This window comes from Nothoprocta perdicaria, unplaced genomic scaffold (genome assembly GCF_003342845.1).
Source record: "Nothoprocta perdicaria isolate Ctin4 unplaced genomic scaffold, notPer1 scaffold_8, whole genome shotgun sequence".
Taxonomy (NCBI): domain Eukaryota; kingdom Metazoa; phylum Chordata; class Aves; order Tinamiformes; family Tinamidae; genus Nothoprocta; species Nothoprocta perdicaria.
In genome coordinates this window covers 886,672-901,893 of record NW_020456087.1, presented here as the reverse complement: position 1 = coordinate 901,893, position 15,222 = coordinate 886,672, and the positions used below count along the sequence as shown (strand labels likewise).

Sequence of the window (15,222 nt, the reverse complement as noted above, 5' to 3'; positions counted from 1 at the left end):
AACAGACAGGCTGAAAGAAGGCAGACATACTGCTGTTCCGAACTTCACAACATGGAAGCAATTGTCAATACGATTAATTATTGAACAAAATGTGATTAAGATAATAAGTTAACATAGATTAATTGTCATATCACTTACTGTTAAAGAAAAGTAACTCAAGGCTTGTAAATCCTAGTATATAGCACAATAGCAAAGCTATTGGCTCTACCTTCAAAGAGCTGCTCCCTGTTTTTCCTATCAATTTTTCGGCAAGGGTCTGTTAAAAAAGGTGGTTGGCAGTAGGAAATCCCAGGTTTATATATAGGCTCTGTAACTTTGGTTAAAAACTGATTTCAGTATATAATTCTAGCAAGAATATTTCAATATCCTCTTGTCTCGATTAGATACCTTTTATTTAAAATACAAAGAAAAAACAAAAAAAAACTTCACTTAAAAAAAAAAAATCCTAACGTTCATATTAAGAAGACTGAAACTTCTGACTGACCAAAAAACAATGCTGGTCTAATGCTCATCCAGTATCTTGAATATTAACTTCATTACATGAACCTTTCTTCTGCAGTTTTTTGTTTCACATTATATTCCAAGGTAGAAACTAGAAAGACTACATATTGGCTTAGAATATGTAAGTGTTCAAAAACCTCAGAATAAACATTCACACTAGAGCTGATTTTGCTTGAGGTATGCGTTAAATCAATGTTATATACCATTTTTTGAATAAGGGAAACATTACCCATATTGCTTGGAGACTGTTACCTAAGAAGTCAGCAGTCATAAAAATGGAAAAGGACAGCATAACTGCCATTACAAATGTCTGTTTTGGAAAGAAATAATTCCATATGCTCAAAATGATTTACAGACAGTTGCTAATGGAGGTTGGCACATATGGCTGTCATTTTATTTTACAAATGTTCTTCTAATGGAAAATAATCAACTTTTCAACTCCTGAATTCACTGCTGAATAGCCTGAAAGATATACACAGACATGGTCAAAAAAAGAACTATTGTCAGTGACTTAGGATGTGTAAAGTTTACCACTACGTACACAATTTTTAAAGCTGAGCAGGATTTACTTTGTTACATGCTTAGTCTTTTTTTCTTTTCATTTTTAAACATTTGTGACTTGTAATTGGCCTTAAATCACAGTACCAATAAGATTAATGTACAGGACATGAATCAGAAGTGCTGAAGAAATGATACATGTGATTTAGAATAGAAAGATCCAAGATAAATATTCATCATATTGTGTCGATACCTTGGATTCATATTAAACCTGACAGAGCTTAAAGGACCTTCTGCAAAAGGATGTTTTCCTTTTTAGTCCTAAACTCTTTTTTTTTTTTTTTTTTTTTTTTTTTTTTTTTTTTTTGGGCAGAATATCAGAATATTATCAGAGTAATATTGGGCAGTAAAACGGAGTGGAAAGTTTTTAAATAAAGCTTATAGGCAGTAAACAGTATAAAATAAAATGATCCCATATATAATGCACATGATGAGTGGATACAGCAAATTCCTTTCTCAATAAACCCATGACTCAATTTTGAAAGAATTTGTTCATGTCAAACCTCAGAGAGAAAACATAAAAAATAAAGCTATCTTTAAAAGCAAACTCCATTCCAATTATCTTTGAAATAATTTCTTTATATATTGTCTCATCATTAAGACATTCATTACTGTTTATGACATCATATAATTTATACCATTCTCTACAGAGCAATATAATTAAATCAGTATATCAGTGACTTTACACAGATACAGTATTGAAGCCAAGTCTTCTTTTGCTTACTGTCAAGTACAAAACTGCTTAAATAGACTAAAAAAAGCTACACACAACAGTTGTAGCACTTCATTTTCATGCCTGATTAAAGTTTACAGTAGTGGCTTTTTGATCTTTCAAGACAAATAAACATGATACCACATAACAAACAGTTGTGCAACCTCAGGCCTAGGAGGAAGGCATAACTACCTCCTTTTCCCAGCACCACTTTTCCCTGCTTTACTGCTGCTACTACCAGACTTGCTGGAAGATTTTGAAGAGAAAAGTCTTGTCATGAATTCAGAGACATCTGGCAGCTCGTGGTTGGAATTCAGCATGTTCATCGACTGCTCCATTTCCTGCATACAAAGATTAGATAACCTCAAAAGGGGCTCATGACAGTACAGGCTGTTTCTGAGGCTTCATTTCAAAGACTGCATCGGGAAGATGTGAAATTTTCCCTATTACTGTTTTACTGTTAGTAGTCTCCCAAAGAATGTATTGCTAGGCACATTCTTTAAGCAACCACAACCAACCAACACAGGAACATAAAAAACAGAAACTAAAAGCAACGGTGTATGGAAAAAGGTAACCACGTCTTAAGTAGCCTTACAGGGCAAAATAATAGGAAAAAAATATCATTTGCTATAAAAAAGGACTCCATTGAAATAATCGTCATTTTCAGTATGACTTTCTTGCATTTTATTTTTAAACTTTTGTTTATATCTATGGATGCGCATTCTTATGGATTTTGTATATTTTTTGTGCTTTCAAAGTTTGACTCACCGATTATTAATACACATCTAACATCTGCATTTTTGAAGTTGTTCGAAGAGATAAGCAACAGCTCATGGAGAATGGGATAATATTTATACTACTCACAAATTTAAAGTTGTGCTGTTACCTTGCTTTTCTAGTTACCATTCAAAACTGCCTTGCACTGATACAGCTTAAACTATGTTCAAGATACAATTTAAACAAAAGCTGTAAAGGCAGCCTTTTGTTACTGTTACTTCTATACTTAGTATTCCTACAGTAAGTACAGTTATTAGATCATCAACTTTCTATATAAATAAGTACTAAAGGAAAGAAAAAGCTAACTTGAAAAATATACTACGAGCTCCAGACCCTTCACAGGCAAACTGAATTTGGATACACATTTTAGAATTTAATACACAGCCATTATATGACTATGTCAGGGATTGATTAGTGTATTTTCATATTCTGTTTTTATAGAAATTGAAGCCAGAAGAGGCATTACATACTTCTGATAAACTTTTTATAGGTATTACTTTGAAAAGAAAAAGCTCAAACACCCATAAAGTACTGAAGACAGTGGTCATTCAGAAGAAAAGCAATTTAAATGAACCAAGCCCCGCAAAAGAAGCCACCCAAGGCAGACAAGGAATAGTTTTAAAAACAAGAGAAGAAAATTTAGCAAACACCTTGAATCTCCACTTTGTCCTAGCCTTCTGCTATTGGCATTTTGCATGGTGGAAGGATAATAAATCAGATTGTTTAATAACTACATTAAGACTTCATACAATATGTACTACTACAGCACCTGACATTAACAAGCTTTTAAACTATGCTTTTCTGGGTTAAGAGACAACACATCCTATTTATTGTAACACACTACATGTCATTCATTATGCAATTTTTAAAAATAAAATGCTAAACTTTAAACAAAGTACAGAAATAGTTGGAATTTGAGAGAAAATCTAGCCTTTGAGAAATAAATTCATGTATTAAAGATCTGTAAAACACCATTCATGCTGTAACGTTTTCCAAGCTGTGCCAAGTGATTTGTGTGATACAACAAGCACAAAAAAATCACAAGTCCAAAATATCAGAATTCATTACTAAAACAGCAACATTTTACTAACTGAATAAACAACACTATTAGGCCTTCCCCAAAAGTCCTCTTTTGGTTGTATCACTTTTCTCTACCTTCTCTGTAGTTATCCTTGCTCACCATGTTCATCAGCTCATCAGCTGAACCTACTTACCCGTCTCATGTCAGGATCACTGGTGTTGACAACTTTGGGCAAGAGCACAAATATCAGTAATGGAAGAACCATCATCATCACCTACAAAGAAAAGACCAGGAATTTTTTTTCCAGCTTAGTTATCACGAAAAAATAATTTTAGATATTTGAGATATTTCATAAATACATTAGATATTTAGCCAAATTCTAAAACTACTGAAATCTGCATCAGTAACCCAACTGCTAGGAAAGAAACCAGTAGGGAAGAATTAAGTTACAAATAAATATGTGAAAGTTGGACCACTAATGTAAGTGTTTGACAATTCCTTCAACTCTTATGATTACAAGCTAGCACATGTTGAACTCCACACTACCAGAATCAGTATCAAGTCATCAAAAGAAGAGGTCAGAGAAAAATCTTTATATTAAAAAACAGGGCAAAAAAAAAGAAACAATTTGCACATTTTCATCAGATATTATTCTAAAGCTCAGTTTTATCAAAAAAAAAAAGCACAAAAATGAAGCGCCCTCACAAAACAAGTGCCAATGTCTTTATCTATTCAAGTCAAACATTCAGAATGGTATGAATGTTAGCACTGCTATTTTAAAACTGGAGAAACATTAAAATGAACATTTTTTTTTCAAGGATGGCTCATTTAAAGACAAGCAAAAATTTAGACCTAGCAAGCTAAGGCATGCTATTAGCTGCAGAAAAAGAAAACACAGATGATGCCTGGATGGCATTTATGATTTTCTTCTCTGCAAATTAACACATATGGTCATTCATAGTCTAATTAAAAATTTAAACTGAAAACATTTCTATCTGACCAATTTTTTTTAATTGTGCAAACAATGGGCAGTTTAATTCCATTAATTACTGATTAATCGATGAGAAGCATTCCACTATGGATGTCCATACATGTTATTTGCAAATGTAACTATGTTTGAAGCTGCTGCAATGCCTCATTTTTTACAACAAGAACAAAAAGTCCTCTTGTTGAGAGCATGACATCTTAAGTGTGAGCTGCAGTATCAGTATATCTGTTGCAATTATCAGTAAGAATTTTTCAGCAGCAAACCACCTAAAGATTCCTTGTCTCAAGAACATTATGCAAGCAGTCGCTTGCAAACAGTACATCTATTTTGGTCTCAGTATTATGGAGAACTACAGTGCTTGCATTCTTAGCATAGTCTTCATTTCTGTGTCATGCTTATACATACCATAGGATTCATGAGGAAGTCTGTCCATCCCCAAGATTCTCTCTTTATGAAGTATGAAGGAGGTCCAGAAGATTTCATCTGAAGTGGGTATGGCAGCCTTACAACTTCAGAAGTTTTGATGTAATTTACATATCTTGCTCTAATGAACAAAAAGCAAGTAATTAAAAAAGAAAATTTACAATCTTCCAACTAACGAAAAAAAGATTACTCAATATCATTCCAAACGAAGTTCATTAAAAAAAAGTGCTGTTATTATAAACAGATTGTTTCGTCTGTTTTCATGTAAAGATTTCAATTTTGAAGTATTCAAAACAATACTACTGTCATTTTAAAAAATCTATCATGCATAACATTTCATAAGACAGACAACAAGGATGAAATTAAGATATAGGTGTGCATCCAAAAGAAAAGCAGGCACAAGAAGATTTATTTAAACTAATATCACCTTAATAAATAAGATCATTTCTCTGTATTGTTTACTGAACAGTGTGTCCAGAACACACACTTATACGGTTGTTGGGATCTACTTGCCCAAAGCAAGCAAAAATAGTCTAACTTTGCTGCAGAAAAACTGCAGGCTGGCAACTACTGGCATCAATGAATAAGGCGATTTCCTGAAGATCTAATGGACATATTATAGAATTTAGGAACAAATTTGGTCCTTCATTGTAGATTGTGATTGTGTTATCAAAAATGCAAGGAATAAAAGGAGGCAAATAAGGTATGTGTAAAGAGAAAGCAGTTCAACTGATCTATGTCTAGATTTTATTTCAGGATAGTTGTGTGAGAAGCTAGTGAAAGTAAACAAGCTGTAGAATCCTCCATGATTCATCCAGTTCCTCCTATTTTAAGGTCATAAAAACACAAGGGAAGAAAAATTAGACTTTGGATTTTAAGAATTTTTTTCTTAGAAGTTATGCGAAAAGAGGCTGCAACATACTGCCTGAAATCGAAGTATCAGTTTTGCAAAAACTACATACCATACCACATTATTGGGCACACTTAGTAGATCAATGCAGAAATAAGTAAATAAACAAACAGAGAAGATCCACCTCATTTTGCCTTTTGAAGTTATGTCAACTCGAACAGGTTCAAATTTATGAGCAGGGGATATAACTTCCACTACGTAAGATCCAGAAGGTATATCATGAACCACAAAACTTCCATCTGTCCTGCAAAACATAAGTTCCACATCATTTCAATACACTCCAAAACACAACAGCGCTGAGTGTTTAAGAAATTATAATCGCATCATTTTGTATTATAAATCTTAGTATTACAACAATGAACAAAAGGAATTTTAATTCACTCAGCACTCATAAAACTAAGACCCTTAAAATTTTCAATGTGTGTCACAAGAGCAGCATTAATTACCAGTTACATTCAAGTTTTTTTCATGTGCAAAAGCTATTGGCTTGTGGCAGGAATAATTCATCAGTCTAGGTGATATCTGAAACAGCTGGATTTCATATACTCAAATGATGTCAGAGTTGACTCATAACTTCCTATCTCCTTCTGAAATAGGTACAATGAAGTTTACTTCAGCCCTGATGGAACTAAAAAGAAATTTGAGATCCTACATAATGTGCCAACACATTAGTGGTGAATTGCAAAGCACAAAAAATATGCTTTGTGCCTTTATTGAAAAATACATACAGCTTGATGTACATAATCAATATAGTTTGGTAACTATGTTACAGTGTCATAAACAAGGTACACTTATAGCTAAGATTGCTTCCTCATAATCCATATAATCCCAACTATAAACAAGAGCTTGGAAACTCATCAGCTCCACAGTATTTACTTCTCAGTACGACGTAAGGCTCGTTCAACACACTTATACTGACTTAACAGGTGCTTTACTGAAACCATTCTACAAGTTCAGCCAAGTAAAATTTGTTCTGATAACTAGCAGTTTCCAAAGTTTGGGTCATCCACTTGCAGAGGGAATAACCTAAAGCATTTATCAATTATGAGATGCTGTACCTTAATTTTGATAGAACATGGAAAGCAATATTCCGCATTAAATATTGAGGGCTTTTTTTTTTTTTTTTTTTTAAACGTACCCACTGTCACCTGAGACTGCATGAGCTAGTGCGATGGCTTCCGTGGCTTCCAAATGCATTTGCACCACTTTCATTGAAGGAATAAAACCATAATGTGTGAAAGGGTTTCCCACTGCTGCAAGTTTGTTTGCGGCAGTTAGCTACAGCTGTAAACTTCTGCCCCTCTGCTGTTCTGGTTCCTCGCTGGACAAAGCCCAAGGTGCATCTGCAACAGTGACCGAGGAAGCGCTACTGTGGGCTAGTCTTGTTCATCCTCCCTCTCCCCACTATGCTCCGGAAAAGAGGGGCGGAGGGAGTCTTTACTGATCAGAAGGTCTTAAAATGAAAAAGTGACAGAATCTGGGCCTAATAAAGCTAAGACGTAGGACTGTAGGGCAGAACAAAATGCTTTTTTCCCCTACTTTTCTAATGAAACGCCAGCTCTAATATTTTGACACCTGAAAAGTCTCACTCACGAATCAGCCGGAGCCCGAGCCCGAGGGCAGCGCGCTGACACGGCCGCTGCGCGCCGCGGGCGCGGCCGCTGCGAGGGCGGCGCGTGCGGAGCCCCACGCGCGGAGCCCCACGCGCGGAGCCGCACGCGCGGAGCCGCACGCGCGGAGCCGCGGCTCCCTCGGCGCCGGGACGCTAACCGCGGCGCGCGCCGGCTCGCGGCGCCGTTAACGGCTGCCCCCCGCCCCGCCGCTCACTTGAGGAAGCCGACGTGCTCCTCCCCGTCCACGAGCACCCGGGCCCCCGCGATCCAGTCCTGCGGCTTCACGCCCGGCACCACGGCACGGCCCTCGATCTTATAGCGCTCGCCCGGGCCCGCGCCGCCCGGCGGCTCCGCCGCCCCGACTGCCTCCGAGCCCGCGGCGCCGCGGGACAGCAGCGACGCCGCGAACCAGAGCAGCGCCAGCGACACCGGCGCCGCGCCGGCCGCACTGCCGGCCGCCATGGCGCCGCCCTCGGCTCGGCAGCGGGGGGGAGGGGTGCGCCTCTGCGCATGCGTCAGCGCGTCACGCCGCGCCCGAGGAGGGAGCCAGTGCGGAGGGCCGGGCGAGGAACTCGCTGCGCGTGCGCAACAGGCCGACGAAGGGGCCGTGCCCGCTTTGCTCATGCGCATTTGCAAGAGTGACGCCGCTGCGCATCACGCGATAAGCACTCGCTTAGAGGCGTGAGCGGAGTCGCTAGGCATGACGGGTACCGAGGCGGAACTGCACTGCCTCACGTTCCCCCACCCCTCCGCCCCGCCCATCGACGGCCCTGCCCGGGGCGGCTCTCAGGGCTCCCCGAGGCGGCCGTTGGAGCGGCTGGGAGGGAGCCTCGCTCTTCGGCTCCGTGAGGGCACGCAAAGGATGATACAGCAGATCTGAAAGGGCACAGATGTGAAACTAAAGGGCATAATACTATAACCAAGTAAATAAGTAAATGTATCTTCTTTGGTAGAAGGAGATGTTGTAAATTAAATTTGAATAGTCACCACTTGAAAAAGAAAACTCCCCCAAAATTACAGTAAAAATAGATTAAAATGGTCATTTTAATCAAAGCCCCGACTATATTTATCTAACTTCTGATTTGTATCCATATGCTTCATTTCTGATGCAAAACTAAAACTTGATGGGGAACTAGAACTTGTTTTGCAGGGAAATCCAGTCTGGATGTGGCAAGCGCCTTCACGAACGTGTAGGAGGCTCCCTGTGAACCAAGTGCTAATCTTCCTGGAGAATCCTTTGCTTGCTGAAAGCGCAGTCAGGAGCCATCCCTGTGTCTTAGAGCAGTCTGGCCACGAAGGGTCTCGCTCCACTGGGTAACAGATGCCTGGAAAATGACAGTCGGTTTCAGGGGAGTTCCAGCCTGCTCCCAAGTGTGTCCTTGGCTTTGTCCGTCTGAGGTACCTCAAGCAGCCGCCGCCAACGCGGCAGAGCTGTCAGCGAGATGGATGGGACCTGACAGGCCCTAATGGGCTGAACAAAGAGCAGGGCTAGGCTAACGCAACGTCCTCATCCTTGCAACACCGAAATCCGTAGCTCCAGATTCTTGTCGCTTTTGGTGTCATGCAAATTCAAGAGCAGAGATGGTAGATCCTGCATTCAAATGCAGCATCAAAATCCACAAGCACCATAGATGTATTCTGTGACCCTGACAATAAGCCTTAAATACTGAGGGTTTTTTTCTTCTCCATGAGAGTAACAGCTTTCGTTTGGAATTATGAACAGTAACACGATAACATTATTGCTTTACTTTAATGAGCTGAACTAGAAACAACAGCAGCCGAAAATCTGGTAGTTCGGGCAGACACGGGCAGGATTCTCAAATTCTGGTAGACAAACAAGGAGCAGCTTTGGCCGTGTGACTATAATTGCAGTGCATTATCTGAGCCAGTCCCCTAAATGCTACATAGATGATCAGGCAATTCTTAGCATGCTGGATAGACAGTGTTGGTGCACAAATGTTCTGTGGAACCAAAAACATAGGCCTGGATGACTTAAAGAGCGAGTAGAGATTACATGTGCATCACAGTCCACATAACTACATCCCGGAGAGATTGTCAGAACAAGCTACAAAACTGAATGAGTGGAAGTAAATGTGGCAGTCGTTATCTGTAGTGGGATTTATATTGTAATTGTTTAAATGGTGTTAGAGATTTGGACTTCTGTAAAATACTAACAGTTCAAGTATATTTTAAGTCCTTGTCATCTTACACTTCATCAAAATTTCTAGTAGTAGAAGATCCGTGTCTGTTCACGTATCTGCAGCTCTGTTTTACAAAGTGTCTTGGGCAGAGACAAGAACAGAGAGCAGGATACACTGTTACTGTTGGGCTTCCAGCATCTTGTTCCCTTCCTTTGTAGACAGGGTTGATAATGGACATGTAGTTAGGCAATTGTTCAAGTTTCTGCTTATTAAGGGAGATATTATCAGGCAATTTGGATCCTTTGAAATTCTGGCTTCTGTGCCAGTTAGGTGTGAGAAGTGTTAAAGATTGTCAAACATTCTGTACAGGGAAGTTGTACATAGAAATCTTGCAACCAGTTCACCTTCTATCAGCTGCAATTCTTGGGAAAACTGCTTCCTTGGGAAATGGTTTCTGGTTTAGCCAGTGTGTACAAACCGGGAAAACACTTATTGTAGTTCCTAATGTGGTCTTGCCCTTCACATTTACCCGTAATGCCTAAGTCACTTCCTAGCTCTCAAGCAGTTCTTGTCCTCACTAACCTTGGGAACGATCCTGTACGTTGTTGCACAGCAAAAGTCCCTGGAAGACTCTCAAGTTTCTTATCAGTTGCAGATAGGAACTTTTTTCCCCCCCAAGGCAGATATCTTTACCCAGCCATCCAAAGGAAGACAGAATTTTATGGAAAATGCATTGATTATGTCTATCTGTGAACAGAAGAAAAATCCTGCAAGAAACAGGAATACACCCCTTAATTATTTCATATTTATAGTTTGGTAATGGAATCAAACACTGCAGCCTTAACTCTGTACACTGCTTGTGCACTCCTACTTGTGTTGGAGATTTTTTTACTTTTCTTTAGTTGTTGATAGTTGATATTTTTTCAGTAGCAGATCAGAGGTGAGAAGAGGTCTAAATACCCACCTAAGCAGGCATACTATGGCACTAGACTAACAGCAAGGAGTTGGGAAAATCCAGCAGGAAGACGCTGTGAAAGACAAGGTCCAGCTCACTCCTTCACATGAGCTTTGTCCTGCACGAGCAGCTAACCACAGCAGCTACCTGCGGCTAACTACACAGTTAACAGCAACGGGGTAGTGTTGCCCTTGTGACTGTTCTTCCAAGAAATCTGCTGCAGAGTGGAATCATCTCGCCCTCTACTGGCAAGTCACCCTGCTGAACTAGAAACGTTTGCTTGACACAACTTCCTCAAGAACAAAACAAGGCAGTAACAAGAGCCTGGACTCAGTGACAGCATTTGCACTGCCACCCTATCAAATCCCACGAGCTTATTGTGCCTGCGTGGAAAGGACCGGCCCCCCATGCCCTGCTCCCCATGGCAGAAGGATGTGTGTGCGAGGGCAGAAAGGCTCCTAGCACCTCTAAGCTAAACATCTCTCATAGCAGTACTGCAGTGCTCAGGACTGTGCCATTTTCTTCTCCTGACAAGGATTATTCTCGATATATCTCTTTCAGGTTTACCTTGCCTCCGTTTTCCACCTCCAAATTCAGGATTTTTTTTATTCAGGAATTAATTATTTATACACTTATGGTACTATATACCTAAAGACATAAAGAGCGTTTATGGTTAATAAATGGGTTTAGAGGGCTAATACGTTCTTCATTTTAATAAGCACGAGTAGAAAATGCTGAAACGGAGATTACCAGACAATATCTGCTTGTGACCAGCTGAACCAACAGGACAACACACACAGGGGGAAGGTGACCAGGACCTGGACGTTGTCTTAAAGTATTTTAAGATCTTCCTGTGGTTTACCATGGCAGTTGGCCCTACCTCTCTATTAATCAGTAACATCCCAAGCATGCGACCTTTTTCAGACCTCCATCGCACGTGAAGCTGAGCACGGAACAAGCAGCACCACGGGAACAAGATGCTGCTACACTCGTGCCTGGATTTCTAGGCCCTTGCTCACAGAGGCACCACCCCTCCTCATTTACCTAATGCTAGTGATGCATCACCCGGCACTCCGTGCTCCAAGCACACAAGCAGTGCAACGTCCTTATTTCTTGGTGTGTGCTCTTGATTTTTCTCCCTATTTGAATTTTGCTTATACGTAGTCACAAGGTGGCCTCTACACAGTTCCGCAGGATCGGAACCTTTGGAGGATCCTGCATGGAAGTCTTTCTTGTGTGACTGGTCATCGAATGCTGCAGAGCATCCTTTCATGCTTTGGAGCCCAAGTGGAAGAAGTTTCAAGGGCTCTGGAAGATTTCTTCACATTTCTTCACACATTTGTTCGACCCTTAAATTTCTGTCACTTATCTGAATGAAATAATTTGTATTACAGTACCGTCGCCTACATCACGTTCCTTTTTCAGCTTAAAGTCCATTACTATTTGTATAGACTTCTGTGCTGAAGCATTAGACTGTGCAAGTGGTGACTTCCCCTGAGGAACCCAAGTTCATACACAGAGAATTGCTCAAAGGAACCACTCTGGTGAATTGCAGGCATCATCTATCATTAATCAGTGGCAAACATGCTAATTTTCTGTGTGTTGCTGCATTGCTATTCAATGTGTTAAACAACAGCTTCATTAAAACAGTATGATTAGCAGTTTTGCAATTAGTAATATTTCCTGTTTGATTCAAATAAATCTATGCCAGCCATAGACTAAAGTAAGAGCCTTATGGGAGTTCTATGTTTTTTAATAAACATTTTTCCTTTTTTTTTTTTTTTTTTTTTAGGATTTAGTAGTTTATTTTAAACAGCATTTGCCTTTTTTATTTTTTTCCCCTCAGAGAGCCACTGCAAGTTATTTTGCAGAATCATGATACAAGATTATATAAAATCCTTCCAGTTGCAGTACAGAAATTTGTATTTGCTTTAAGTTTCATGGTTGTGGATCCCTACATTTTTTCCTTTCTTTGAACTATGCAAGGTTGGGTCACTTTATATTTCTTAAAACAGTTAATGAAATTTGAGGGAAAATCATAGCACAAGTCAATTTCAAGGGCCTCATAGTCACTTTATAATCCTTCTCGAGCTACTCGCTCTCCTTACTGTAACTGTGAAAGGATGCTCTTAGGGGAAGGCCCCTGGAGCGTCTGCTAAAATCTAAGACCCACTGAAAGCAGCAGTTTTGCCATGAGCACTGGGAGCCATAAACTTACTTCTATACTTCGGTTCTACAAGTTTTGTTTTTGACAGATCTAATGACAAATCTAAGCAATGAACCACTGAAAAGTTGCTGCAGAATTAAGTTGATACTGAATTATGTAACTTAGAAGTTTTTACCTTCCCCTATTGCACGTTCCTCAAAAGCTCCCCCTCCATGTTTCCAGCGGTGGTCACAGCATGCTTGAAAGCTAAACAAGGCAGCAAACTCAGTAGCACTACAGCTATTTTACACCTGAAAAGATTGACTTATCAATGCTATTAAAAAAAAAAAAAAACCAAAAAACAAAAAAAAAAAAAAAAATACACAAAGAGAAAGTACATGCGAGCCAGCAACTGAGGTTGGGACTGGAAGCAGATACTCCCAAGCAGTAATTTCTGCTTGTATTCCTTGTCTCACCTCTGCATGCAGAAATAAAAAGCTGAACTCGATGGAACCATCTGACCCAAATTATTTGTTCTCTCCCACTCAAGCCCCTCCTTGGTGAGATGGTAAAAGCTGCCTATACTGCTGCAAAACCATCCACTTTTCTATGAAAAGTACAATAGAAAATAATATTCATAAGCACACAGTGAGAGCATTTCAGGCCACTAAAATCTGCTCAAGTTCCTGACCAAAAGGCAACTTCAAGTAAATTCTTCTTAAAAGTAACAGTTACCAGGAACACCAAGAAACAGCTTGGGCAGCACTGACAGAACCTGATCTATAAGGTACGAAAATAGCCTAAGGTAACAGTAATCGTGCACTGCAAAAAAACAAAAATCGTGCACTGACTGATATATTGACTGATCAGGGAAAAGCAGAGGTATATAATGGGATATAATGAACTGTAGGTGAACAGATTTCTAAACATGGGAGCCTGATGAGATAGGGTTAAGATTCAGTAAGTTTAGGAAACAACAGAGAGGAGGTTGTGCAGTTTCTTCCACATAAACAGAAGAATCAGCACTATTTCATCCAAACTGGAACAAGCAAATCACTGGGGGTTTCCTTCTCTTTTCCAGAGCTCACAGAAGGCTACTGGACGAGGTCTGGGCCCGTGTCCCAGACCGCGCACACCACGCAGATGCGGCGCGCCAACGCGGCAGCCCTCCCAGCTCTTCCCCGGGGTCCCAGCCCTGCCGAGCGGCTCCACGGCTCCTCCCGCGCACATCGCTGCGGGGTGAGGCGCCTGAGATCATCCACCAAGTATCTGCACAAGCCATACAGCACAGTGCAAACATAGTGCGTTAATCCTGAATACCCAACTTGAGAGAAAGCACAGGACATTCTTGTGTCTTTTGTTGAGGGGGAAGGGTTGTGGGTGTGCACGTTTGGCACCCGGCCACAGCACTGCTTGATGCTGGAGACATGTAATCTGCATGCAGAAACACCTAAGTTCCAAAAACAACATCTATTTGCAGCAAAACAACAGCCTTAGACCACTAGGCTACTTTAACAGGCTTCTCTATTCAGCTGGAAAGCCATTAATACTGCTGTTTGAATCAAGAGTTATGATATGGAAAGATTTCCTTGGCAGATGTTAAGGAAAACCTGCCACCAGAAGAAGCATAACTGCACTGCAGAACAGTGCAGAAGGACACATAAAAGCTGGCACAACCATTAGTCCACACACACACACACACACACACACACACACACTAACCAAGCATAGCATGAGCAGCAACACTAAACATGTCCTCCCTGTGCCCACCTCTGATCATTTTCTGCAGGGTGGGAAAACAAGCCTGAAAGACCTGGGCCTGCAGAAGCGGCTTGAGCAGATACCAATGAATTTAGAGATTTACACTAGAGGAAGTAATTAAGGGGAAAGAAAGCAAGTAGGCCCATCATGCTTCCAAGCAGAATGATTTTTCCCTAACTAGCTACCAGTTTTAAAATTCCACAATTGCAGGCATTTTTTTCTGTTAAGGCTCGCTATACCATGTTCAGGATAACAAAATAATGACTAAACTAGCCACGTAGTACACAACTAGAACCTGCAACCTGCTTCCCAGTGTGGATGTGGGAAGTGAGCAGAGTGGTAGCAGCGTGTCTTACTCATTCGAAAAGCATCCAAAGGCTCCGCATCCTCACTTGGATGGCACTAGGTTCATGACTTGCTAGTACTGAGGAACTGGAAGGCTCAAGATGTAGGACATCACTCAGGAAACTGGGAGTGCCAATTCTGAAGGTATTTTGTTCTCACCTGGCTAACTGACAAGGTGGAGGAGGTCCCTGGACCTCAGCCCAGCAGATGTGCTCCAAGGCAGCAGAGGTGGAAGAAACCCGTGACGGGGAGGCAACCTGCCTGCCTGTCAGCACTAAGTCTCTAATCTTCCTTTCAGCTTGAGCTGCCTCACTGTTGCGGAACCAGGCACACAGCGCTGGAAGGATTTCCTGGATCTGACTCGATTCTTC

At 40.7% G+C, this 15,222-nt stretch overlaps 1 protein-coding gene across 1 annotated transcript; it reads right to left on the bottom strand.

The window, feature by feature from the left end:
- Positions 1-1,668: 1,668 nt before the first annotated feature.
- EMC7 (ER membrane protein complex subunit 7) lies at positions 1,669-7,987 on the bottom strand. The gene is made up of 5 exons (XM_026051784.1): positions 7,718-7,987; positions 6,015-6,134; positions 4,963-5,101; positions 3,763-3,843; positions 1,669-2,112 (listed from the first exon to the last, which is right to left on the bottom strand). Exons 1-5 carry the CDS (start codon positions 7,963-7,965, stop codon positions 1,960-1,962), a joined length of 741 nt encoding a protein of 246 aa, XP_025907569.1. The 5' UTR covers positions 7,966-7,987; the 3' UTR covers positions 1,669-1,959.
- Between the last annotated feature and the right edge of the window lie 7,235 nt (positions 7,988-15,222).